The 25,556-nt window shown below is 42.2% G+C and overlaps 1 protein-coding gene and 1 long non-coding RNA gene across 5 annotated transcripts in view; one reads left to right on the top strand and one right to left on the bottom strand.

Annotated features, from left to right (window-relative positions):
* Positions 1-266: 266 nt before the first annotated feature.
* Positions 267-3,895, bottom strand: LOC115341187. The gene is made up of 2 exons (XR_003923314.2): positions 3,813-3,895; positions 267-857 (listed from the first exon to the last, which is right to left on the bottom strand). It is a non-coding gene; the product is annotated as an uncharacterized LOC115341187 (long non-coding RNA).
* Positions 3,896-4,280: 385 nt separating this feature from the next.
* IGF1R (insulin like growth factor 1 receptor) overlaps positions 4,281-25,556 on the top strand; it is a 196,383-nt gene continuing 175,107 nt past the window's right edge. For 2 of the 4 annotated variants that reach the window (XM_030013686.1, XM_030013685.1), the window contains exon 1: positions 4,281-5,211. In XM_030013686.1, coding sequence (XP_029869546.1) covers positions 5,109-5,211 — 103 coding nt within the window. In that variant the 5' untranslated portion in view covers positions 4,281-5,108. The remainder of the gene's footprint in view (positions 5,212-25,556) is intronic. The other 2 variants (XM_030013687.1, XM_030013684.2) reach the window with 2 other exon arrangements.

Genomic DNA, 25,556 nt, shown 5'->3' with positions numbered 1-25,556 from the left:
TCTGTCCATCTGTCTATCTCAAGGACCATAAACTAGCAGTGGAAAAAGGGGAGGCGTGAAGCCCAGTGCAAACGGAGAGGAAGAATGATTGTAGAACCAATGGGACAGAGAAGAAAGTCATTTTCTACCACCAGGGAAGATCGAGTCATGACAAAATGATTTCTTACACTAATGAAAATTATAGTTTAGACTTTATGTCCAAAAAGAAAGGAGGGGAAAACTTTGTACAAATCCAGACGCACAATATGTATTGAACAGTGTATACCTTATTTTTAAAAAGTTTTATTTATTATTAGTGGCCTCACATAGGAGACATTGCCAAGGATCAAGACCCCAGTGAATTACTAGGCAATAACAAAAGAACAGTGACTGCTACAGTTTATAGCTGAGCTGTTGGGCAAGATGCAGCAGGCAGAAAAAGGGAAATGATGTCTAAGTCAGGAGAATGACTGACAAAATAAACAGGTTAGGAAAAAATGGAGGGATGGTTTCACCAAATCTCAGCAAAGAATGCAAATGACCACAACTTGGGAAGCCTTCTTGTAACACATCCTTAATGTATTCAGATGGACTTGGGGAGACTATGATCTACAGGAATTTTGCATTTTGACCACCTCATTTAATCCATTGTCTGAAACGTTTCCCTTTTGGGCTGGGTATTTTTATATCCAGTCAGTTTTACTTTCTTGTGATGAAGTTTCAGCAAAACATTTTTAATCACTTCTCGATCCAAAGAAAGGCTTAAGCTATTCAAGCTGCTTTTAGGATCTGAGTGGTGTTCAGCCGTAGGATGCCAGATCTGGGTTCCTAGTAAATAAAAACTTCTCACCATTCATATCAACCTCCTTTGCACAGGTCTATACACAAAAGCAGAGGAAAACAGTGTTGACAAGGAAACAGATTTCATCATGAAGCACCTTTGCACATTACCATGAAAATTAATTTGTCCAAATTATAACTCTCTAATTTTGCACATGGTGCATGTAGTACAGTTTGCTTGAGGTTTTCATCGTCAAAGATAGGAGCATGCTGTGGTTGTACACACTGAAAAATCCTGACTTAAATATCTCCACTGAAAATAACAGGACCACTCTTGGAGAAAGATGCCAACATACAGGAGCTGAATCTGATTAAAAGTGTGCACTGAAGTTGAGCATGTGTACGTGCACGGCTGGCACTGAAAGGCGCCGAACACGTGAAAGGGTAAGGAAAGCTGAACACTGGGCATAGCTCTCCTCTTAACTTCTTAAGAGTACAGAGCTATGGGCACCTCAGCATTCACAGAAAAAGGGCTTCTTCCCATATACCTCCATAGCATAAAAGGTAAAGATGTCCTGGTGGAATCCAGCCAAGTAATTCCAAATTATGAATTTCACATTGGCAGCTCGGGAGGATGGAGAGCACTGCGAACACCTCTAGTTCAACACTGTGCTTTTATTATAATCTTTTTTTTCCCCTCCTTTTAAAAGAATCTGACAGATTCCAGGAACAAACTGTTATGACACCTATAGGACTGTGTTTATATGAGACTGTAAGCTCTTTGGGGGCACAGCACATCTTTTTGTTCTCTGCTTGTACAGCATCCAGTACAACGTGCTTATCCATGACTTACCCTATTTGTCAAAGTAATAAAAGAAAGGCTATTTTACAATAATAAAAGTTCTTTATGACAGCAGAATGATAAATGATAGACGCCCAGTTCCCACTTCAGCTCTGTCTTTACACAACAATACATTAATTTGTAAATAACACATTACAATTTATGCTGCATCAATGCCACAATACGCACAGAAAGGACACTTGTTCTGCTCAGTATCCAGCACAAGTATAGGCATAGCTGAACGGAGCAATAGTAAAAATTTATTGGCCACGAAGATCTTTCTGGTCCAGTTTAACTGAGGCCTTGAAAGCCTGTGTGCAGTTGATAAAGTCTGTGGTAGACGCATGCATGGCAGTCCAGGACAGTCTCATACGGAAATGCCTCATTCTCCTGCACTGAACCTTGAGAGAGTTGTGCTACCACCCAAATGGACATGCACCCGTGCTTTGGCTTATTATTATTGAATCATTGACACAGTCCTGGATATGTGTGTATGTGTGGCAATTCTGCCCCTGTCGTACTCTGTCATGATTTTCCCCCTAACTTCTGTGATGCAGAATAAAGCCTTTTCATCTTTCCTAACGGGTATGAGAGCTAATGTGTAACTAAGACAATAATACCAGACCATTCTGAGAAGGGAAATGGTATAAAAATGGATGGAGAAACTACAAGGAGAAAAACATGTATAAGGTTGCGGAAAATTATGTAGTAATGCAACGGAAGGCTATTGTAATACAAGATGTTCAAGAAGAATTTTGGTTTAAACGTAAAAACTTAATTTTGACATTTGCATTAATGATGTGACATTTGTATATTTCTTAATGTAGCTTTTCTTTAAAAACTAGAATGTAGCTAATGCTCACAGATGTCTGCTTTCTTATACTTCAGCATCATTTTGCTATCTCCCCATGCCAAAGTACTGCAACAAATCTGTGATTATCAGGACATCCATATGCCGTGCAGCATGGCTACTACGAACTTCGGCGAAACAGTGGGAACACAGCCCACATTTTCTGGTTCCGAAAAGCCCAAACCTCTTCTGCTTCAACTAACCCCGTCTCTCCCCATTTGGGGCCTGGGCGCACAATGTCACTGTAGGAGACCAGCGAACAGTGGAGAAACACGCACGGAACAGACAATATTGGAGTATTCACTGAAGATCTTGAGTATGAAAGGGGACATGTTCGGCCGCTGTTCCCTCGGGTGAGCCAAGCCTTGGTGTTCCCTTCCCTCGCTCCTGCCTAAACTGCATCCCTAAGAGCAGCGCACTTCAGGCTCAGCCCTTTGGCTGTGCTCTCCGTGTTCAACCCACAGGAGCAACTGCAATTAAATGCAGTAAATAAACAAAAAGACCATGCGAAAATCAAACCTATGTGTTTCTTTCTCCTCCTAACTCGGTCCCTTCCTTTTTACATGTTTTGGGTTTGGTTCTTTTTTCCATTTCTGAAGAACACAGAGGTGTTTGCACTAGCAGGGGGTCGCTCGTCGGTTCTCCCGCCGTGCTTTCCTTCTGCGCCCCGCAGGCTGCTCGGTGCAGCCATCCGGCCTCCGTCGCCGCCTCCTTTTCCCCTTCCCCCGTTAGCGCGGACGCCGGAGCAGAGGCAGAGGCAGAGGCAGGAGCAGGAGCAGCGGGTCCGGTCCGGCCCGGCCCGGCCCGGTCCGGCCCGGCGGCAGCCCCGCGCCCACAGCAGCCCGGGCTGCAGCTGCCACGCTCCGCTCCGCGCGCCGCCGCTCCGGTTTTTGCCTCGCGCCCGCTCGCGCCCCGCCGCCGCCGCCGCCTCCGCGCGCGCCGCTGCTGCTGCCGCCGCCGCCGCCGCCGCCGCCGCCTGGGCGAGGGGAGCCCGCGGGAAGGCGGGGGGGGGATGTGAGCGCGCGCCTCCGTGCGAGAGAGGGCGCGTGCGCGCGCGCGCGGGAGAGAGAGAGGGCGGGCGCGAACCCCGTCCCCGTGCGGCCGCAGAGAGGAGAAGCAAGCGGCGGCGGCAGGCGCGGCGGTGGCAGGCGCGGCGGTGGCGGCGGAGCGACGCCGAGGCTCTTGTTTACCAGCGTTCACTCTCCGTCGTGCAAAGGGAGCCAGCGCGGAGGAGGAGGAGAATAAGGGGGGGAGACGCGGCAGCACAGCTCTGCAAACCCTGCTGCAAGCGAGCGGCGAATTAATTGGGAGGAGCAGCAGCAGACCCTTCCCCCCCCTTCCCTCCCCGGAGGAATTACAGACCCTTCGCAACAAGCTCCTGGGCTTTGACCTTCAGCAAACCGGATCGCCTTCCTCGTCCCCCTGCCGCCCCCCCGGCTTACACACGCACACACACACGCACACACACACACACCTCTTCCCGGCTCCCCCTCCCCCTTCCTTGGGCTGGGCAGCGCGAGGGGAAGGTTTGCAGCGCGCGCACACCCAGAGGAGGAGGGAAAAAAAAAGGAAAAGGATTTACAAATTCGCTGGGTGGTTTTTGTTGTTGTTGTTGTTGTTGTCGTCGTCGTCGTCCTCCCCCCCGCCCCCGGCGCGATGGCAAGGCGGCTCGGAGGGATGCGAGGAGGAGAGCTGCGGGGGAAGGAGGCGGGGTGCTGAGCTGCTCCGCTCGCCCTGCTGCTGCTTTGTGTGTGTGTCCTGGATTTTTCTTTTTTTTTTTTTTTCCTTTTTTTTTTTTTTTTTTTTTTTTGAGAAGGAGCCTGTGGCAGCAGCGCCGAAGAGAGGAAGAGGAGTAGGGGGGAAGCCTTTTTAATTCATTTTCGTTGCAAATTCCGCATTTCGAGTCTCTGCAGCCAGCCGGACTTGTGGTGGTGGTGTTGTGCGTGGTGGTTGTGCGTGGGGTGGGTTTTGGTTTTTTTCTTTTTCCTCCCCCTCCTCGCTGAGCGGGCAGAGGAGCTGGGGGGGATCCCGCCAGGGCAGCCCTGTCCCCGTCCGGAGGGACTGAGAAGCTGTTGTTGTTTTGTAATAAGATTGTCTGGGTCGCCCCACTCCTCCCCCCCCCCCAGCCCTCCCAGTTTTTGTGTCTCTGCGTGTGTGTCTGTGCGCGCTGCCTCTGTGTGCGGTGTTTGAAAATGGAGGTTGAAGATGCAGACTGCCAGCCCCGATGTGCCTCATGTTTGCGAGTCCTGTGCACGATGTACCACTGCAGCCAGCGCTGAGGGGAGACGGCGGCGACCCCCGCCCCGCCGCCACAGAGCCCGCCCCGCCGCCCCGGAGATAGCGTCGCCCCGGGGCTTTCATGCCTTGTTGTTGCCGTTAATACATCTTGAATATCTGTGTATTTTTGGTGTGGTTGCTCCGGAAGATCAACACCCAGGGACCTCAAAACCCCTCCGGTTTGCCGCTCCGAAGGGTCTTGTTTTTTTCATTTCGTGAGGCAACGTGGATTTATTTATCCTGCCCCGCTTCTCGTCCGCCTTTTGCCTCCTTCGTTATTTTTAGAGGACGGGGGAGAGAAAAGAAAGCGAACAATTTTGGACTTTTTTTGTTTTGTTTTGTTTTCGGAAGGGGGGATTTTGTCCAATTAAAAAAAGAGGAATGAAGTCTGGCGCTGGAGGAGGGTCCCTCGCCGTCGTCTGGGGGTTTCTGCTCGTCTTCGCCGCACTTTGTCTGTGGCCAACAAATGGGGAAAGTGAGTACGGTGCGTGTTGGCCGGGGGGGTGTCGGCGAGGGGCCCGGCGGGGGGGGCGTGCGGGGGTGCCGCGGAGGGGTTCCCGGTGTGGGCGTGAGGGGCTGCCTGTGAGGGGGAGTGAGGGCGTCGGCAGCCTGTGTGTTTGGGGGTGCGTGTGAGGGTGTCGGTGAGCGGGGGGGGGGGGGGGGTGTCCCTGTGCGAATGTGTGTGAGGGGGTCGGTGAGGGGCTCCCTCTGTGTGTGTGGAGCTCCCTGTGTGTGTGGGGGGGGCTGTGTGTGAGGGGCTCCTGGGGCGCGCGCCGTTTCCCGCCCGCGGTGAGCGGGCTTCGCCCCTGCCCGCGGGGATATGCGTGTTTTCCTCCTGTTACGCGTCTGCTCCTCCAGCACGTTTAACAACCCGGGGCTGCACGTCTGTCTGCCTGCCTCCCTCTCTCCCATCCCTTCCTTCCCCGGGGGGTGGCTGGCTGGTTTTACACGCGGGATCGGCAGAGCCGCAGCCCCCAACCCGGAGGAGGGGGGTCGCGATGCCCGTCCGTCCCCTCCTTTGTGTTTCCCCCACCTGACTCGCGTAGTACTCCTAACAGCCCCTTCCAGAGCCCGGTGCAGCGTTTAGACCTCTGCAGCCAGGGCTGCGAGCTGTGTAGTAAACACTTGAAGGCTGGGAAGAACGGTGCTTTCTTTCCCCGCATGGAAAGAGCTTGATCTTTGTCAATATTTAGGGACTGTATGCAGTAACCTGCCATAGTGAGTGAAGAATTCCTGGAAATAAGCACCTTGCCTTTTATTGCCGCTTTACTGCCGAGGAAGGGTTTCACTCGCACTGCTCAGGGTGCAGAATTACGGTGGCATCCCGCAATCTAAAGGTCACAGTCTGCTGTTAATTTTTTTTTTAAATTAATTTCTAGGTTGATACTTTACGTTTGGGTATAAATAGAAATGTTTGATGGCCAGATGGGCTATGTTCTTACAGGTGATTTTTGTTTTTTAAGCAGGTGTGTTGCATCTAGCATTAAGGTTTGTGCAGTTGACTTAGCAGCGTGCGAGCTGCTTCCTCCGTGTGTGCGAGTGCTGCACCGAGAAAAACGTGGTTCATTGTGCGTGACCGCACTGCGAGCAGCCGGGTCCCCAATGCACTGAGGTGTCTGGATCCCTCCTGCCGTTTATCGTCTGCGGATCGCGGTGTCTGTCTGTCTGTCTTGCTTGGGAGTTGCAAAAGCCCCGACTTTTGTTTTTGTGCGTTTCAAACCTATGATTATATTGCAGTGCCCGCCCCCTTCGGGCGCAGGGGGAAATAAAGGGGGCAGGGATGGCTGGCGCTGCAATTGATTAGACTGCAATCATCACCATATTAATCCCGGTGCTGATCGGTTTTCGTCTGGTGTGTCGGGCTCACGCTGGATTGAGGATCCCTTGCATGAAACTAGCCTTCCCTTGTTTTCTGGAGTATCTCCGTAGACAGGGAGATGGTAAATGTGCCTTGGAGCCCAACCATTTTAAAAACTGCTTCCTCTCCTTCGGCGTCTGCAGAAACAGGGATGTTTCTTTACTGCATCTTGAGGCTTTAATTTCTTCTGCTGTGTGTTTTTCAACATACTCCTTGAGCTGTTGCTGTGTGTCTCTCAAGAAGATACGTGTTGTTGGAGGGAAGGAATGGAGAGATCAATTTTCTCCATTTTAAATGTAAGGGTAAAGAATTTAGGAGCTAGAAAGGCTTTTCTAAAAGTAGTAGTTTCAGGTTGTAAAGAAAGGGAAGTTCTTCGGGTGCACTGACAATGAAGCTAACTACAAAAAGAAAAAAAAAAGAGCAAGAACTGCGTAGTCTGTAATGCATGTTGAGTAATACTGTGTTTCATTAGCCAGTGAATGCCAATTAACTCCTTGCAAATTAAGGCCCAACTTAGGCTTTTGCGTTGTAGCGTCAGGGCCAGCTAGGACTGGAGAGCTGTAGTCTTATTTCCACGAGTTGAACTTTTGGCTAGAGCTGTTTTCAAGAGGGAAGATTAATCTCTTAAGTTTAAAAACAACCCCAGTGCCCTTCTTCAGGGAAGGGCTTACAAAGGATCGAGCAGTGTGGAGAAACAGAACAGGAGAGGAGGAGATCTGGTGTATCCTTAAACTGCTAGGATACACGCTTACCTTTTTTTTTTTTTTTTTTTTTTTCCTCTCCTTGTCTTTACCTGGTACAGAACACCTTCGAGTAAAAATGCTTGCCCAGCTCTGGCAAGAAAATAACGCAGGAACAGTATGTTAGGATTTTAGGTTCCAGTCCTCTGAAGTGTTTGTGGTTGCCACTTAGCTAAAATGACCCAATTAAGAACCTCCCAAATGAAATATCTTCTTCTGAAGAAGATCTAGGCGTTTAAATATGGGAAGATATGCTGAAAAACTTGTCTTAGCTGAATACTGCCTCTAATCGATTGTCTTTGTAGTTTACAGTTTAATAGCCTTTGTTTTCATGAGTTATTGTTGAAAGAATTTTGCTGTTAGGGGGAAAAATGATCTCCAGAGCAGATGTTTTGCATCTCTTCATATTCTTCTCTCTGCCCACAATAGTAGAAGGAAGATTAATCTTAATTTTTATTTGTTTTTCATATATACTGTGTCATAGCTAAAAGGCACTTCCATTTTCGGTCAAACAAGCAAGGCATTCCTAAATAGGAATACAAAGGAGTTACAACTGAAGGGGAGAGACCCATCCCTTTAATGCTAAATAATATAAAATCTGTTTGTGGTTATGTGACAGAAGCCTCTTTAAAATGCAGGTAGCTTCAGTGGAAAGCTTCTGAATCAAAAACAGTCATTAAAAATTCTGAGATTTTCTTGAGATTTTGTTAGAACGGCATAAAAATTAAAAGACCCTTAATTAAGATAAAGTATGTGCTGGTGTAACAGTGCATTTGATGTGTAAAGCTGCAACTGTTGGAGGCTGTTTCATCCTAGGGGTGGGTTTAAGATGAAGCGTAAATATGGTGTTTTCTTCCTTTTCTACCTTGAGCATGATGGGGTTTTGATTTTTACCCTTGTGTACATTTACAAAGGGAATGCCCATCTACAGAAGGGAATGGGTTAAACATTTAGAACAAAAATAACAGTTTTAAGTCTGATAATACTTCAGACTGATAGATTTCTTGATGGATTCGTTCATGTTAGCTCTGAGCTTTTGTTTGTCTATCCAGGCTGTATTTTATGTTTCTGATGTTAATAAACAGTAGCTCATGCTGTGTGTTCACTCTCTCTCCCAGGTTGCTTAGTAAAAACCCTCATGACCTCCTGAGTGTCAGTGTTACACACACCTACCTTTCACATCAGCATTTTCATATATGCCTAGTGGTTAGTCAATGTTGTTAAATGGGAGTTGGATAATTCCTTCTCTAATAGAGGTTGTGAATAGAAAATGCCAGAGTGTTTAAGGAATTGGTGTCAGTTGGGCTCACCAGAAAGAGGAGAGGAGGAAAGTGTTCAGGGAGCGATGGTGATTGGAATCCATGGGAAGGAGCAGTGAGCCAGGCACTACTTTGACTTTTTTGATTGTGTTAGAATGTACTTTCAAAGTGTTTCCATACCAGAACTGGAGCAAAGGCTTGTATGACTCAGAAACTGAAAGGGTTAGGAAATGGTAGTGACTTAGCTAGTATCAGGCAAAATGTGTTGAGAACGTGAGAAAGCAGAGGAATAAAATTTCAGTGCTGAAGCAACATTCGAGAGAGAGAAATAGTCTGTGAAGTGAAGGGAATTTGACTTAGTACTTAAATATGTTGTGAGAAGTGAGGAAAGGAAGGGACTACAGAGGGCGAGAAGACAGATCAATTAGTTTGACTTCTGTACAACAGAAGGCATGATTTATTTGGTTTAATAGGGATATCACTCAGATTTGATAAACTATTGTGTTAATTTTTATGTCAGCTTTCCCCTGACCAGTTGTTCCTTCAAACTAATTCTAGAGTATAGTTAAGGCACAACTCCAGTCACACTGAAATTGTTTTCATCTTGAAATATACGTGCAAAATCTAGTGTTGAGGAATTTCCATGTGATGATTTTTGAATCTTGTCTTCATTGATAAAGAATTAATTTGTATCAGTATATGTTACCTTGGGAAAAGTTGTTTCAAATCCTGTTTAATTTTCTGCTAAACTAGCATTTACTAACAAAATCGTGGAGGACAGTATCTTTAGTGAGGAGGATTTTTTTTTTTTAATCATCTAACATTTAGAATTAAAATACATTTCAGGGCTGAAACTATAGCTTTAAAAGACAATTTCGATTCATGTTTAACTGAAGCCTTTTTCTCTTCCCCAGTATTTTTTTTTCTTTTTACTCTGAGGTAGATTTTACCAGTGATCACTGGAACTACTAATTCAGTGAGACCATAAGAGGCAGTTTTGTTAAATGATTAATTATATTGTGTGTATATTCCATCTGTGTGAATTGTGAGCTACCGCAAACTTCATTGTAGAGAAGTTTGTTTATGATCCTGAACATTGAGAGAGAGAGGAAATAATATATGCAGGAAACCTGTTTTTCTCACACTGGATGTTAATTTTATGATCCTACACAGAAAACAACTTATCTGGCTCATCATCTGTAATGGCCCTGAAGTTCATAACTTACAAAATGTACTGAATTAAATTATTTAAAAAAAATTTTCAGGAGTTCTCTGGATTATCTGTAGTTAAATTAATAAAATTCATGAACATTATTTTACTTTCTTGAAAAGGTGGTGGCTGAGAAGCAATAGCAACTTTCTGAAAAAGTTCTTTAAACTTTGGTTTATGAAATTAAATACATTCTTGTTTGGATTTTAGTGTAAAGCTTTCACGTTTGGAAATGCTTTGTGATGTTATTAAGTAGCAGCTGTTTTTTATTTATATGTGTGAGTGTGCACATAGGAATGGGTAAACTGCAGTTTGTTATCGAAAACTATTGTGTATGCTAAATTTTAAAAAAGCTGCAGTTTGAGTAATTGTCTCAAGAGTCTCAAAGTTGTTGCAGATTTGAGTTTCAGTTTATTTCAGGTCTTTCTGACAAAGTTGAGCTTTTAAGGTTTCTGGGCTTAGGTGGTAATGGAACATGCTGCTTTTAAGAGTTCTGTGTTCAGCAAGACTTCAGGAATGCAATGATGTGTTTGAAAGGTAGAAATACTGTTTTAGTATTTTGATATATTTGACATGTATAATTTTTCTATCACTATAAATTGTATAGACAGCTGCTTTGTGTAGGTTAGTTGGATTAGTTTTTATGATTTATGAAAGCCACTTTAAAAAGAATAGTTTCAAATTTTTTTTTTTATTGTACAGCAGCAGAACTCAACAAACAGTAGTTGATGAAGACACATTTGTGGTTGTTAGCCAGCCTGTCTTGTGTGTGGTTTTTTGGGTTGGTTTTTTCCCCTCTTAGCCAAGTCATGGCAGGTACAATCTGGACTGATTTCTGTAGTGCTGTATTTGTCTTTTTTGTGTCCAGAACTGCCTGAGAAAAACTTTGAGGACCGGCAAATGATTAGCAACATGGAGTGTTCATTCATTTCTGTGCTCTGCAAACAGAGCTGTACCAAGTCCTCAAACTCAAAAATAGGCTCTAGTTCCTTTAGGCAGGACTTGTTTTTGCTAAATAAGTTTAATAATAGTTTGGCTTATTAATTAAGGAGATGCATTCTGGCAAAACTGGTGTTAGCATGGTGGTGTATTGTGAAGGTTTAACTTGCATTTATCACTGAAAGTTTTTCTTTTTAACCTTTACAAATGCTAAATATGAGCAATTCCCTTAGGATATCTTCTGAGACACCAATTAACTTCTTCAATGTTGATATCCTCAAGAAGTTGCTGTTGTGGCACAAGATAACTTAAAATGTGCTGAAAAGCAAATTTGTTAGTTATTTACAAATTGATTTGTGTATGACTTGTAAGCTTTAATGTCATATAATTTTATTTATTTATTAATTTTGGAATACCCAGATGTGTACATTTCCTATGATTCTGTTCCTTTCTTGGTAAGCTTGGTGGTATGAGCAGAAATAAGCATCTGTGTGTTTCAGTGACTCCCCAGATAGGGGTGTGGGTTTTTTTTGTTTTTTTTTTGTTTTTTTTTTTTTAAACAAGACTGTTGTCTTTGACCTACCCAGTGAGAAGGGACCTTACACCCCAATAAAGTACTAAGATTATTCCTCCAGAGGAACAAATCCACTTAGTAAATATTTTGGTAGAACAGCAAATGTATGCTTTTGTAGCAACACAAAGTCATTTTAGTAATAACTTGGAGCAATAATTCACGTTGAGGTTGTCACTGAAGAGAAGTGCTAACCAGGTTGTGCTTTAAGAACTTTATGCTATGCTGTTACACTTTATAATGTACCTTTTTTTTTTTTTTTTTTTAACAAATAAGAAATTTTTTAAGCAGGAAATGGGTGAACTGCACATGTATGTGCTTTACTGTAATAGTTTATAAAATAGGTGTGTGTCCTGCTTTTGTGAATACTCAGTTTGTGAAGGTGTGTGTTTGGGGCAAGTCCAATGACCTAATGAGTTTGTTTGCGATGTGTTGCCAGTGAGGTGCATATTATTGAAATAGCTCTGTGACTAGTCAGGACGAATGTTATCTGCAGACCTCTTATTGGTGCCATTACATGCTGTAAAGATAGCTCTGTTTACTTGGAAGTGTGGGCATCAACTCTGATCAAAACACTTTCACTTAACAGGTGGACTTTTCTTGGAGTTCTTTGCTGAACATCCCCTCTCCCCATGGAGGGGGGAGCAGTGTCAGAATGTGATAACATCAGGCAAATGCAGAGAATATTAGAGTTCTTAATGATAGAGGCAAACTTTACATGTGTGGGTTTTTTTCCTGCTGTTGAATGGGTGTTGGGTCATTTTTACTGATTGTTTCCGGAAGCTTTGTAGTTTTTTCCTTCAATATGAACAGTTCACAAATTAGTACACTACTCATTTAAGTCGGCTACTTATACAATACTGTTCAAATAGCGGAGGGTTTGATTGGAGGCAGGAAAGAAGACTTTTTTGAAGTTCAGAATGCATGAAATGAATACATGCTGAAGTAGTCAAAGATCCCTTGTACTTTATCAGAGAGCAGTCTGCTTGAATGAAAGGTACTGTACCTGCTGTTAAGTTTATAAACTTGGTTTATACAGATTACTTTTTAAATTATTCATGTTGCTACATTACAAGTATATCTGACAGGTTTAAAATAAATGGCTTGATGGTAAGAGGGAGCATGCATAAATTAGAGCTGGGATAATGTGCTCTTTGAAGTATCTCTTCCATTTGTTACTACTGGAATACAGTAGGTAGCTGCAGCTGAATGTGTGATTCTCAAGTATGGAGTACATCATTATCTTCAAACTGTGTTATAGTGGCAGTTCTTATGTAAGACAGATGAGATGAAGTGGCAGGGAGGACTAAGGTGCTCACTTTGTATTTAGTTATATACACACTTCTGCTGAAACGTGGAGAGTATTTATGGGATGAAACTTCTGTAAATACAGCAGTTGAAAGGGTCTGCTAGTAGCTGTGTGTTGGTAAGGCTAGGATAGCATCACATTGTTTTATGTACTCTCTTTTGTTAGCATTGCTGTGGGTTTGTAAGAGGTGTTTTAGCAAGGTGATAGGAGGTTTTCCCTTATACTTCGTAGGACACTGTATCTGGTGTGCTTATGGATCGTGATACATATGCAGAGGAAGACTTCACAAGAGCTGAACTGTTGTGTTTGGAAAAGGTTATTGGTGGGGAAAGATAATTCCAGAGCTCTTGGATGTAAAAAATTGACACAGTGCTGGTTTTCCTGATTTAGTAGACAGGTAGCTCATTATACTTGAGAAGTAAGCTCCCAAAGTAGTTTATGGTATAGAAAAAATCCTAAAATAAAGTGTGATAGAGCAGCCCTCAAAAATAATCAGAAGTTTTTCTGAAAGTGGAAGGTCTTCTTATAGAGATGGATAGTTCAAATCTGAAGTATTAATTGAGTGGGTACAGCATTTTGGAGAAGGGTCTGATGACAGCTGCTCCTAGAAACAGTCTATAACCAAACTTTTAAAAGAGAATTGGCTTGCACTTTGGAAGGGCTTTATCCCTGGATCTCACTGGGGTGGTTTCCTCATTATTTGCGTTGGCTCCAGTTTAGAGTTCTCTCCGCGTTTTGTCCTTCTACAGATAGTACATTTTGCTTCCCTGCCGCTCTTGTCACATCCCCTCGGGTCCTTCTGTGAGAGAGTAGTATGTACCTTGAAAGGCTTAAAAGCACATTGCAGACACCTTGCGGGAGGAGTGAAGGCACTGGCACTGCACTGTAGGAGCAATCATGTATTTGCACTGCTCAGCTGACCTTAGAGTAACATTTGGCTGTAGTGTTCGAGTTGAAATGGCAATGGAAATACCTTGTTTGTCCTATCCTCTGTGCTCTTTGCCAGTGCAGAAATTACTTTTACTGTGGTGTTTTTGTTGCTTTCTCCAGGGGCTTTTGATATGTAGTTAAATTGTTACTGTTGTCTTCTCTAGTCAAATTTCATGTATCCCACCGGGGATTTAGTTTGTTCTCCAAAATACTGATGGAATTAAATAGTGTGGATTGTTCTTGTTAAGCTTTCAGGTGGCTCTACCCTTCTTTTAGCTGAGAACATTGAGACACTTAACATGATGATGGCGCAGACTGTGTTAAGAGTTCACAGACCCATTGGGATGGAGTGGGGAGCCCACTAGAATTGCAATGGTGTCTGGCTGCCACGATGGGATTTTTAGCTGCTGCTTCTCTCTGGTTGTTCTGGATCCCCAGCAGGTGGAAGCAGCTTGTGGTTCTGTATTGACTGCAGTTAACATCTTTTCAGTTTATTGTAGCTGAAGCTTTTTTTTCTTTTTTCTTCTTTTCTTTTTTCTTTTTTTTTTTTCTTTTTTTTTTTTTGAGATGGATGTACATTTTATTGGTGCCTTGCAAATGCCATGTGTCCTGGGAAGTATGGGGGGAGTGAACATCCAACTGTGTTCAGATGCATATAAGTTGTTGTTACTGTGTGTACTTTTCTCTTCTTCCTCGGACCTGAGAGGTACTGTGACTGGGGAAAGGGAAGTTGCAAACCAGTAGGATGTATGACCATTTGTGTGTGGAGGAGGATGCCGAAAGTCAAAGGGTCTGTTAGTCCTGTTGCTCGTACACCTTGGATATGTAGATTTTGTTTTAATAAGTTATGTTGATATTCCCTTGGCAGCTCTTCCAGTGGCTACACCCGTGATGGAGGTTGAGTCTGTGCAGTTGTCACTGTACAAAAGAGCAAAAATGGGGTGTAAGAAAAGAGAAGAGCACATTTGTTGTTCCGAACTCGAGACTTGGCTTGGTTTGAGACTGTGACATGAGCCTACCTGGGTCCTGTCTGGGAGTGACTGAAGGTTTTGATTGTTTGTTTCTGTTTCCTTTTTTGTACGTGTGCTAATAAAATGTTTCTATTTTTGTCACATTCGAGTAGGCTGACCACGTGGACAAATAATTTTCATTGATACTGTGTCTCAACAAGAGGCGTGTAATATGTGTTTAATACTTAAATTAGGTTATGAGAGTCTCTTTTAAAATTAAAGCTTGTATATATGCTTTGGTGGGTTGTGGTTCTAAAATGTGGCCAGCGTTACCAGTGAATGAACAAAGGTCCTTTCAAGTTGGTTCATTTGTTATCCTACAGAAATAAGGTACAGACAGAGAAATCTATTTGAGTGTGTGGGTATGTGGCAGTGCTTCTGGACTTCAGCAGAAACACATGTGAAATGGACATTTGTTTTTAGATGGTTTGTGTTTTATGTATCTCTTTTGGTAGTTCATTGTTTAAATAAACATGTTGCATTAGCTGTAAGGCTTTAGTGCCAAATGCCCGCTGATGAGGTGCATTAGGGTTTTGTTGTTCATGAGCCATACTGAGAAACAATAGCTTTACAATTCAACGCATTTGAGGAAGATTACAAAAAGAATTCGGGGTGGATCGCAATCAGCACTTCAAAAGCAATAGCTTTTGAGTAACTCTGCTATAACACAGCACAGCCCATGGAAAAACACTGTCATCTTAACAGATGCAGTGTTATTTTGGAGATTCCACTGTATAAATACATGGACTGTGGTTAAATTGTGATGGCAACAGATGCAACCTCAGTTCTCGGTTCTTTCATCTCTTTAATATTTAAAAATACCCCACAAAGTAAAAGAAAAAAACAACATCAAGGCTGAAAATATGCCTTCTGTAAATTGTTGGAGCTGTACCTTTTGGGCCTTGTTTCATTTCAGATACGTCACTGCAGATTAGACTTGGGGAGAGTAAATGCTCATCTCTGTGAGGGAGGCTCTGCAAGTGCTGCTACTCATGGCTTATTATACAATTTGCATATGAATGGAATTATTCAGCTATACTTAATAAATGTCAGCAAGATTGAAGTTGAAGTTGGTTAACCTGGCAAAAAGATATTTCCAGTATTTTTCATGAAAGAAAGTGATAGTAAGAAGACAAGAATTACACCTTCCACTGGCTAAGCCAACATTGTCTGAGGATTTTCGTGGTGTTTTTGTAGTTGATATCAGTGACTTTATTTTTAAATTTACTCGCAATACATTGCAGTGTTTGAGAGCGAGACAGTTGGAATGCGGGAATCAGATGTTGTATCATAATGCTGCACAGTTGTGTTCACATTTGTTTTTCTTTCCAGATTTGGCGTTGTTTAAATACTGATCTGACAAGTATAAATTGAGAGGAAGGGTCTCTTTTTTTTTTTTTTTTTTTTATGAATAGCAAATAAAGCATAGCAAGATGTTGTTAATCGTGCATTCAGCTCTGTCCACCCACTAGTTGGGTAGAAAAGCCTGAAGTTAAATACTCTAACTGGATTTTAAAAAGGGACCGGATAATTTTTGTGAGCAACAACATTGGTAGTCATGCATGCTAAAATAGGGAGTGATCACATCTCATGCTTCAGAAGCTGACAGTATGCAAGGGTTGGGAAGAAACTGTATTCCTCCTCTGGGTGTTTGTATTTCCTTCCCCATTTGTAAAATACAGAGAAATGCTATCCTTGAGGGTTGGTTCAAGGGCTTTGTTTTTAGAACACTAACCTGACTTCAGATGCTCGTGTGACTCTGTCATCCAGGCGAAGGCACTTTCGCTGGGAAGCTGTGCGTTGTGAGGTGTTCGAAGACTGTACTCTTAGCAGAAGTATGAGGATGGGGGTGTTGGAATCAGGTAGCTTATAAGGAGATGGTATATTACACTGAAAATAAACCCCAGATCTTCACAAGTGACTGTTAAGATTACCTGGTGTCACATGCAGTTAGAATGAAACAAAAGTTATGGTTGGTTGAGCATGGTTTGGCCTCCCTATGAGGATGTGCTGTGATGCTGTCCACTTGTTCCATAGGACTTCTCTTCATTCTTCAGGAGCAACCGCTCACAGAAGCGTGCAGCTATTTGGTGTTTCTTGCTTGTTGCGTGTGTGGCCACAGGCCTTGTTTACTGTGGTATCAAAATACTGTTCTGACCTCAGGATGACTGTCACTGCTCACAGTGTCTCCTGCCTTGAGTTCATCTTTAACACCCTCGCAGCTTCCCCTAGACCTGGTGAGATGAGAAGATATGAATCCCGTTTAATAGGGGGAAGTGGGTGGGGGAGAAGTGAAGAGCAGAGGGGCTGAGGATATAATTGTCATGTCCAAAGATTTTTGCAGGGGGAGGGAGGAATGTTCCCTTTAAGATGCCTGCGTACCCTGGTTGGGTATGCCCCTCTCTTCTCCGTCTCCATCAGCGCTCAGCCTTTTGATGGTGTCATATGCTCGCTACATGGCTCCTTGACGTCTTGGTTGAAGAAGAGCATGACTGCAAGGCTGGTTTTGTTGGTGTCAAGCCTGGTGGCCAGAAAGCGATGAACATAGTTTCAGGCTGTGGGTCCATGGGATGTTGTGCACAATCATAACTGCTGAGATGTTCAGGGGTGGAAGAGTTCATTTTCCTCTCAGCTGACTTAACTAGCGAGTTACACTGGCTCATGGAAGGGCGTGATGAGAGCCTGAGGGGATGGGATTGTGTGGTTCAGAACGAGGTGAGGGAGGAGCAAATCAAATGGTTGCTTTAGCACAGTTCTCAAGCAAGCAGTACTCTCTGCTTTTCGTGTCTGTACCATGAAAGGTGGGTTTCAGAGACTTAGCCGTGCAGGACTCTGGGACTGGAAGAGAAACTACTTCCTCCAGGTTAGGGAGCATTTGGTATGTGGAGGAAAAAGTCTCTCTGTATCGGCTCTGAGGTGCAGCATCGCAGCTCACCCCTTGCTGGCAAGGGCGGCTGCCAGCAAAGGCAGGGGCTTCTTGCTGAAATGGCTGTGAATCTTAACATTAGGATTAGTGTGTTGCCATCCAGCCATCTTCTCAAAGTAGCTGAATTATTTCTGTTGAAATATGGGGATTTTGTTTATTTAGCAAAGACGTGCCCTCAGCAAAAGTTGTAGACTGAGTGCTTGATGAATATAATAGTTTTACAGAATTAAAAACAATTCTGATGCTTCCACTGGGCACTACAACTCTATGTAGCTTCATAACCTTCTGGTGGAAATGTCATGAATTTTGGTCCAATTTGTCCTCCAAAGTTTATTTCTTCTTTGGTATCAAGGCCTCGGAGCACTACAAGCATATTAGAATTTTTTTCTTTTAATGAGATGGAGTGAGTGATTTTCATAATGACTTAAAACAGCAAGCAGGAAGAGCTTGCTTTAAATACACAGTTTTAATCTCATTTTGCATATTTTTAGCTGGATTTTTTTTTATTGGCTGACAGCTGTTAGAACACCTTGATTCGCAAATACAACCATTTTGGAAAGTACAGCCTTTTTTGCCAATGAGTAGTGCTTGCCGTTTCTATACATTCATGTAAATAATTAGATGCTTTGGATACATTTACTCAGATCCTTAATTTTCACATTTTTAAGTGACAGAATGGCAAATAACGTATTTTCTGGTAGATTACTTCTCATTTGTGTTATTTTTTTGTTTGGATGGAAAATGGAATTTTAATTGAAATGCATAAGATCTGAATTTTGAGACTTAATTAAAACTTGAAGTATGATGGACAGGCATGATTTAAAAAAACATCAACAGAAAAAATAGTTTGTAATTGTTTATCAAAAGTTTAGAGCTAATAGATCTTGCCCACTGACTGTTTCACAGGTTTCTATGCAGGAGTCCTTTTTAATTTGGGATTAAGTGCTTGTTGAACTGAACCATTAGAGTAAACTGAAATGAGGCACTTGCAGAAATAGCTGTTGAATGTAAAAGCTATCTTAGCATTTCAACAAAGGGTGGCTCCAAGAGAGCACTGAACAGTAAATTCACCAGTCGAAACTTTTTTTGTGTAAATTATATGCTTACTATTTTTATTTTATTTAAATTACAGTAGGCATTTTCCCTAATATATGCTGTTATAATTTCACGTTAGATTTGTAATTATTTTTAGAAGAATGCATTTAAGTGGTTTATATAAAATGATTTTCTATTTTTGTAAATGAAATAATTGTTTTTTATTGACTTTTAATGTCATGCAAATGTGGGGTTTTTTTTTTTTTTTTGGCTTCTAGGTTATGTAAGCAGAAAGAATAATGATTTGGGAGTATTCTCATCATACAAAGAATAGAAGATTCGTTGTCACTAGCTAGGGGCACTGGTGGGCAGAGCTAACTCTTATTTAGGTGTGTTCAAATTGAGTGACGGATGTTATAGAATGCAGTTTGGGTTTATGTAATGAATTTTATTTATTGATTATTCTTCCTGGTTAAGCTCAGAAAGCCAAATTGTAACTGTGTTTGGAATCTGACAGGGAGATAAGAAAGATGGTCATAATGTGGTGATATCTCAAGATGCCTGAATATGTCGCAATCCATGGCAAATCTGATGGACAAGTGAGTGTTAATTGTGTGCGAGCCAGATCTGCTATTTTTAATTTGGCCTTGCTATCACGTCTCTTCACAGATGAATTTGAAGGCTAAGGGAGTTGAGGGATGAGTCATTATTGAGTTAGTAAAATCACAATTGATCTCCATTTCCTGTTGATTCCAAAATTACTGAAGTGTGAAAGCCAAGAGTGACTGATGACTTCTTGGAGGGGGGTTTGGGGGTGGAATGTGGAAGTGACTCTGTCTAAAGTAATTCAGTGCTGCCCTGGATGTTAGTACAAAAATGTCTATAGTGAGAACAGGTGTGTGTCTTGAGATGGGAGGCTTTGAAGAAAGCGTGAAGGGCTGGCTAGCTAAATTGTGTAGAAGTAATGATAATCTGGGCACTAAAATACACTCTTCAGCAGGGTTGGGGGGAAGAGGTTTGTTAAGTGGCTACTGGTAGAAGCTTAAGATTAAACTTTTCATTAGTCTCCTCAGTACTGGAGATCTCATCGACCTGTGTTTCTGTCACTTAGCTCAGAAGATTTTACCTTGAAATCCCTTTGCTCCCAGGTACCATTTACTGTGGAAGTCTCCTACTCTTTTGCAGTGTGACTGCAGAATGAATGTCAGACTGCACAGTGACAGAGAATGGGATGTAGGGACAGCAGTGTTGCGTGATGGAGAAAATTTTGCGTATCTCGGTTATTGTTTGCGATTACCTTTTGATGAATCCTTGATCTTATCATTCTGCAGCTTTGTTCTTTCCTTGTCATGAAATGGGATTAGTGCTCTCTTGACAGATACTAGTTAGAAACATTGTGGTAACATGTGCAGGTAAGATTTAAAATTTCTCCCCCCCCCCCCCCCCCCCCCCCCCCCCCCCCCCCCCCCCCCCCCCCCCCGAACTTACTGTTAGCAAAACTTTTTTTGTTAGGAACTATTAAGTTACATTACTAGACTGCCCATGTTGTATATGTGAGAGTAAATTCTGCTGAAAGGGGATTCGTTGGAAGAAATTAAAGGGAGGATATATAGTTGTGAGTTCTATTTGGAAGCAAGCTATAAAAAAGCCTTGAAGTATCGCTTTAGGAAGAGAAAACTTAGTTTAGTCCCTGGAGGAATAAGAGGAGGTGTGAGGTAAGGCTGTCCCTTCTCCTCTGTTTGTTGCATCCCTCATGAAAATTTGATTTTAAAGAATTTTTCTTAAGTGGTGTTTTAGAAGGCAAAATAACAATCTGTGTTCTGTCTTACGACTATGCAGATGGTCTTCGAACTGTTGAAACTTGTCATGGATGTGCACTCTGATATGCTGTGTTAAAACAGAAGTAAAGAACTAGGAGAAATATACTTTTTCCTTGGAAAGTGTGTACAAGCTTTTCCCAATGTTGCCATATTTAGGATCGTAGAAAACCGAAAAGGGGAAAAAAGAGATGGTTGATGTTGCTGTCCAAGAACAGCTTGGTTTTCAAATTTATAAACAAAACAGGGAAAAAAAATCTTCCAGGCTTTTTGACAGGCTAGGTGTGTGGTTTTCACATTCAGAAAAGCTGATTCAGTTGGTCTGGCTTTTGCAAGAGAACAACTAGAGAAATAAATTGCTCTGAGAGGGTGTGAAGAGCTTTCCTCTAGAAAAAGTTGAGCAAACATGGAGCACTGAGTTGCATGGTTGAAATTTGGTGAAGCGTGGAAAGGACACTAGCTTTTAGAAAAGTATGATGTTTCTTCAGGGTGTTGTGAATTCAGGAGTAAGAGTTGCCACACTTAAAAGACATGTCTCAGTCTTACTGAGGGTTGTAGGAGCTGCAAGAGAGCTTTATCAGGAGTGATCATGGCAGTTCTCAAAGCTGTCGCTTGCAGAGAATCTTCAAATACTTAAAGCCACATCTTGATACCTTATACTTTGTCTTGTAGGATGTGTGTTGATATGTCCTGGTACAAAAGCACTTTGTTAAACCAATTAAATGCATAATATTTTTATAATACTTGTGTTTTTGAAAAGTCAATATGACCGGTTTCCCTTTGAAATGACAAGAAGCCTGTTGTGCTGACAAAGTAGAGTGCATTAGGAAGTGGTGCTTTGTATCCTCTCAAGAGTAATGTGCTCTTGTTTTTAATCAGCAGGATGTTCTCCTGTATGTCAGATGTCTTAGTTGTTTTTGTGATCTGTATCAGAGAAGAGTGAGGGAAAAAAATGTCAGAGAAACAGAATAGGTTTAAATGTTTTATAGCAGCAGAAAGCCTGCAGCCCTCTATTTCTTTGTTTTAGTGAAACTGGTAATCGCCACGTTAGCGTTGGACACTTTGTGTTTATGCTTGTGTTTTAAACAATAAATAAAATAACAACTTGCCCTTCAGAAGAATGTAATGCGTAGCCTGCTGAAATACTCTGGAGCGTAAGGGATATAATTAACCCTTTTCCCTTTAGCTTTGTTATGTTTCAGAAGGTAACACAAGATGTCGAAAATGTCTGAAATTGCTTATTTACCACTTCACTGAAGTAAGGATTTTTCAAATTGATTGTCTGAAAATCAAACCTCTTCCTCTCTCCACTGCCTTCCCCCCCCTTCCCTGTTTCCTGATTGGCAGTTTCCAAATTTGCAAAAGGTCTAGTACTGATGGCTGTCTTTTTATTTATTTATTTATTTATTTATTTATTTATTTATTAAACTTAAAAGCAGCCATTGAGGAGAAAAGTTTTATCTCCTGTCACTCTTGCTCAAGGCTATAGAGAATAGATCTTGGAAGTTTAGGCACTTGATCAGGCCTTTCAGAGGAATTTTTAAAAGATGCTTTGCTTTTGATGCAATGAAGGAAGGGCAAGGACTTGAAAGGACTTACAGCACAATGAGGGGCTTGGCTTATTGCATGAATGAAGCCTCTTGCTGTGATCCTGAAGTATTTTGCTTTACTGATCAGGTGCTCAAGAAGCACAAATCTCTTCTGAACTGTTTCTCTTAAGATAGTTTTGGTACCATTTAGTGGAAATGGGCTGAAAGGAGACAGAACCTGAAATGCTTCCAACTCCTCCCCCCCCATCTTTACTGTCCTTGAAGAATGTGAATTAGTGTGAGAAAGTGTCTGTAGCTCCCACTGGGTCAAATAGAGGTTGAGATAAAAATACATAACTCTGTGTGTATTGTAATATTGATTGTCATGTGGTAAATAATTCCTTGGCAGCAGGACTACAAAGTCTGAAGTTTTACACTTCATTTGTAAGTTTTGGTGCAGTCTTGTTGCTGGCTCTGTGCTCAGACCTGCTTTTTGTTTTTTAATGGATATCTTCTTCGTTACTTCCTTTTGACTAGCCTTTCAGATAAAATGTCATCCTTTGGACGGGTTAATAGGACTGGAGCTCACTTGATCTGTTCACTAGCTACTCTCTTTTTGTTGTAAGTTAACCATCTCCACAAAGACCCCTCCCTGTCTCTTGCTCACCTCCCCCAGCATGGGGGTGTACATATTCACACCAAAAAAAGGATTGCTTTGGAGTCTTTTTTTTTTTTTTTTTTTAATTCTTTGTTTTTATCTGTTCTGTTTATAAGCTTCTTTTGAGTAGAGGCTATTCCATGTGTTGCATTTTAAAGAGGAACGCTGACCTGTGTGTTACTTTAGACTACCGTTTTTTCTTTTTTTTTCCCTTTTCCTGCACAAGTTGTCTTAGTTGGGATTTTTGGATTAATTTGGCGAGGAATATCAAAATGTGACTTGGGTTGGAAACGAGATCGTTTAGACTTCAGCATAACTGAAGTGACTTCAGCACTTTAGTTCTGTTCTGATTTGCCTGTGCTGTTTTTTATTTTCTTCTTTGGTTTAACTCAACTTTAGGTATCTGAATTGAGACTAAACCATGACCCTTCAGTGTTGTTTACAGAATACTGTCTTCCTATGTCCTCTGTACCAAATGTAGCTTGGAAGCATGTCTTTATGTTGACTTTCTAGTTTGCAGCTTTGCCTCAGCTGAGGTGGCTAATAGGTATGGGCTTTTGCAAAGATGCTGGGCAGAACTGGAGCAGCTTGGACACTAACGTGTGACTTTTATCAGGCCTAATGCAGGGGTGCACAGAAGCATTTTACACTGTGGCAGCTGTTGGCTGTGTCAAGGTGAGCCAGTGTCTTGGGCAAGTAGAGAGCAAAAAGAGAGCGAGAAGGAAGGGCAGGTAGATGTCTCCTGGCAGTCTGAGTATGGGAAGGGAAGATGTTGATGGGGACAAGTCTGCTTTTATCGTCCACAGAGGACACCAGAGATGGCTGTGGCTGTGGTGCTACCCAATGCAGTTGTTCCTGACACTGGTGGACTCCCTTTTTTGGGCGGTTGCCTTTTCCAAAGCAGACTAGAAAATTTTCTGTTAAAGACAGTATGTGACCTTTCACAGATCTGGGGGCAGTTTGTGAATTCACGACTTCTCAGTGTCCTAAATTGCTGGTTAACTGTGGAGGAAATAAGGAGACTAAGTCCTGGTTTCTGAATCTAGTGTTGAATGAAGCTGGCTGGCATGTGGTAAAGTAAAGCACAGTCTGCTCAGGTATGTTTTCTTAACATGCAACCAGCTAGCCTTGCACAAATACCATGGTTTTCTGTCACAACAGCAATGAGAGGCCAGTAGAGCTGTCAGACAAGTGAGGCAAGGCCAAGGACTGTCCATCAGCTGTACTCTCCAGATGATTTTTGCCTTCAAGCTAGCAGCTGGAAAAGAGTTTTGTGTTTTGTTTTGGTTTTTTTTTTTAATATGTCTTCCTGTTCAGATCCTTTTTACCTATGCTCTTTTCTGTTCTGTTAATTTATGTTTTTATTTCTCAGATCAGACTTAGTTTAAAGCTTTGCAGTATAGCTGTGTTTAAATGTCTATGTGGCACTGTTAGCCCATGTAGTTATGCCATCGAACATCCGCCCCATAGGTGCAGTTTATGTTGGCAGGAGCTGTTTGGCTGGTGTGACTTAATGTTGTTTGGGCAGGCAAATCATAACTACAGGCAGAAGAACTTTTTTTTTGGGGGGGGAGGTGGTGGGGGTGGTGTGGCTGTGGTGGCACATCCTTTGCAGCGGAGATTAGATTCTCCCTTTACCTTACAGGATTGGCAGCTGGTTTTACTATACATTAGCCGGGGGGAGAAGCAGGATGCTATAATAAGGTCTGGGATTTCAGAGCTTGGTGAAACCTTTCTTTTGTCCAAAGGAAGTGGTCTTGCCAAAGCTTTGTTTAAAGTAGTCTGGATCCAGAGAGAGATTTTCTTTGATGCGATCCTGTAGCCTAATTCTGAAGTCTTGTGAGCAGCTTCTGCCCATACAACAGTTTCTGTTTTGTGGAGATGTGCAGAATTATTTCTGTTGGTGGTCCCTCTGAGAGATGGTAGCTAGTGAACATCACGTAATATTTTTTGTCTGTCTTGCACAATACAGAGTGGCTGTATTGTTACTCAAGATAAAGGAGTTTCAGAATGCAATGAAACTAAAGAATATGTCATTCAGGTTCATATATTTAAGAGTGTATTACAGGGTTCATGTGGTTTCTTTTGCTTCCCTTGTTCTGTCTAGCTCCTCCTCTTGTTGCAGTGGATAAGGTTCATTGTTTAAAGTAATTTTTAGTAAGTTCTCTAAGGAAAAATTTCTTATCATAGGTTAATTATAAATATACTTACTATAATAATTTAAATAGTAAGTAGTGGACACTTTTTAACAAAGACAGAGCAGTTTGCTGAAGAAACAGACTTGCTCAACAGGCAAAAGTACCAAGTGAAGAGAGAAGCCATTTTTAGTGAAAAATCAGCATCGTTCAGTAGTTATAAATCCCAATAAACTTAAAAAAAACCAACCAACTTTCCCCCCCCCGAAATATAAAGGCAAACTGAAATAGTTAACTTTCATTTTGTGTCAGAATATTATGTTTATGTATTTAAGTGACAACTGAAACTTAGTGATTGAATCGCATTAGTTAAGAGCTATTCCACTGTTCTGTTCTTTCACTTGGTTGTTTTTCTGTCCTTGATGTTATCCACCTCTTCTTTCTAGCTGAAATTTCTTGTAATTTTTTCTGTCGTCATCTTCATGACCAGAACAAATAGTGAAATAATACCAGGGAGTTGGCAAAATTCAGCTTAAGTATATGTTCTCCAGCTGTATCTTTAGCTAGGAGTGGGTTGTGTATGCAAGGTATAGGGTAAAAATAATGATGACGACCAAGATCTCCATCTCGGCCTTGCCTAGATGTACCTACTGGAACAAGTGTGTGCAGCTGCAGATCCCAGTAAAGGGAGGGTCCTAAAGTTGGGAGTGTCTCAAGCATTCAGATTTGATATTGCTCTTTGGTTTGCCTTTAAGTCACATCTCCTGTAACTTCTTGCATACCTTTCTTCCAACACTCTTCCCTGCAGTTTTGGCTCAGAAGGGAGCAGAATAGATAATCCCTGATGATGAGTTGCTAAATGAAATGTGCTGTTGCTGTATTTCTCTCACCCAGTTGAACCCC

Source organism: Aquila chrysaetos, chromosome 5, assembly GCF_900496995.4.
Source record: "Aquila chrysaetos chrysaetos chromosome 5, bAquChr1.4, whole genome shotgun sequence".
NCBI classification, from domain to species: Eukaryota; Metazoa; Chordata; class Aves; order Accipitriformes; family Accipitridae; genus Aquila; species Aquila chrysaetos.
This window is presented reverse-complemented; position numbering and strand designations above follow the sequence as displayed.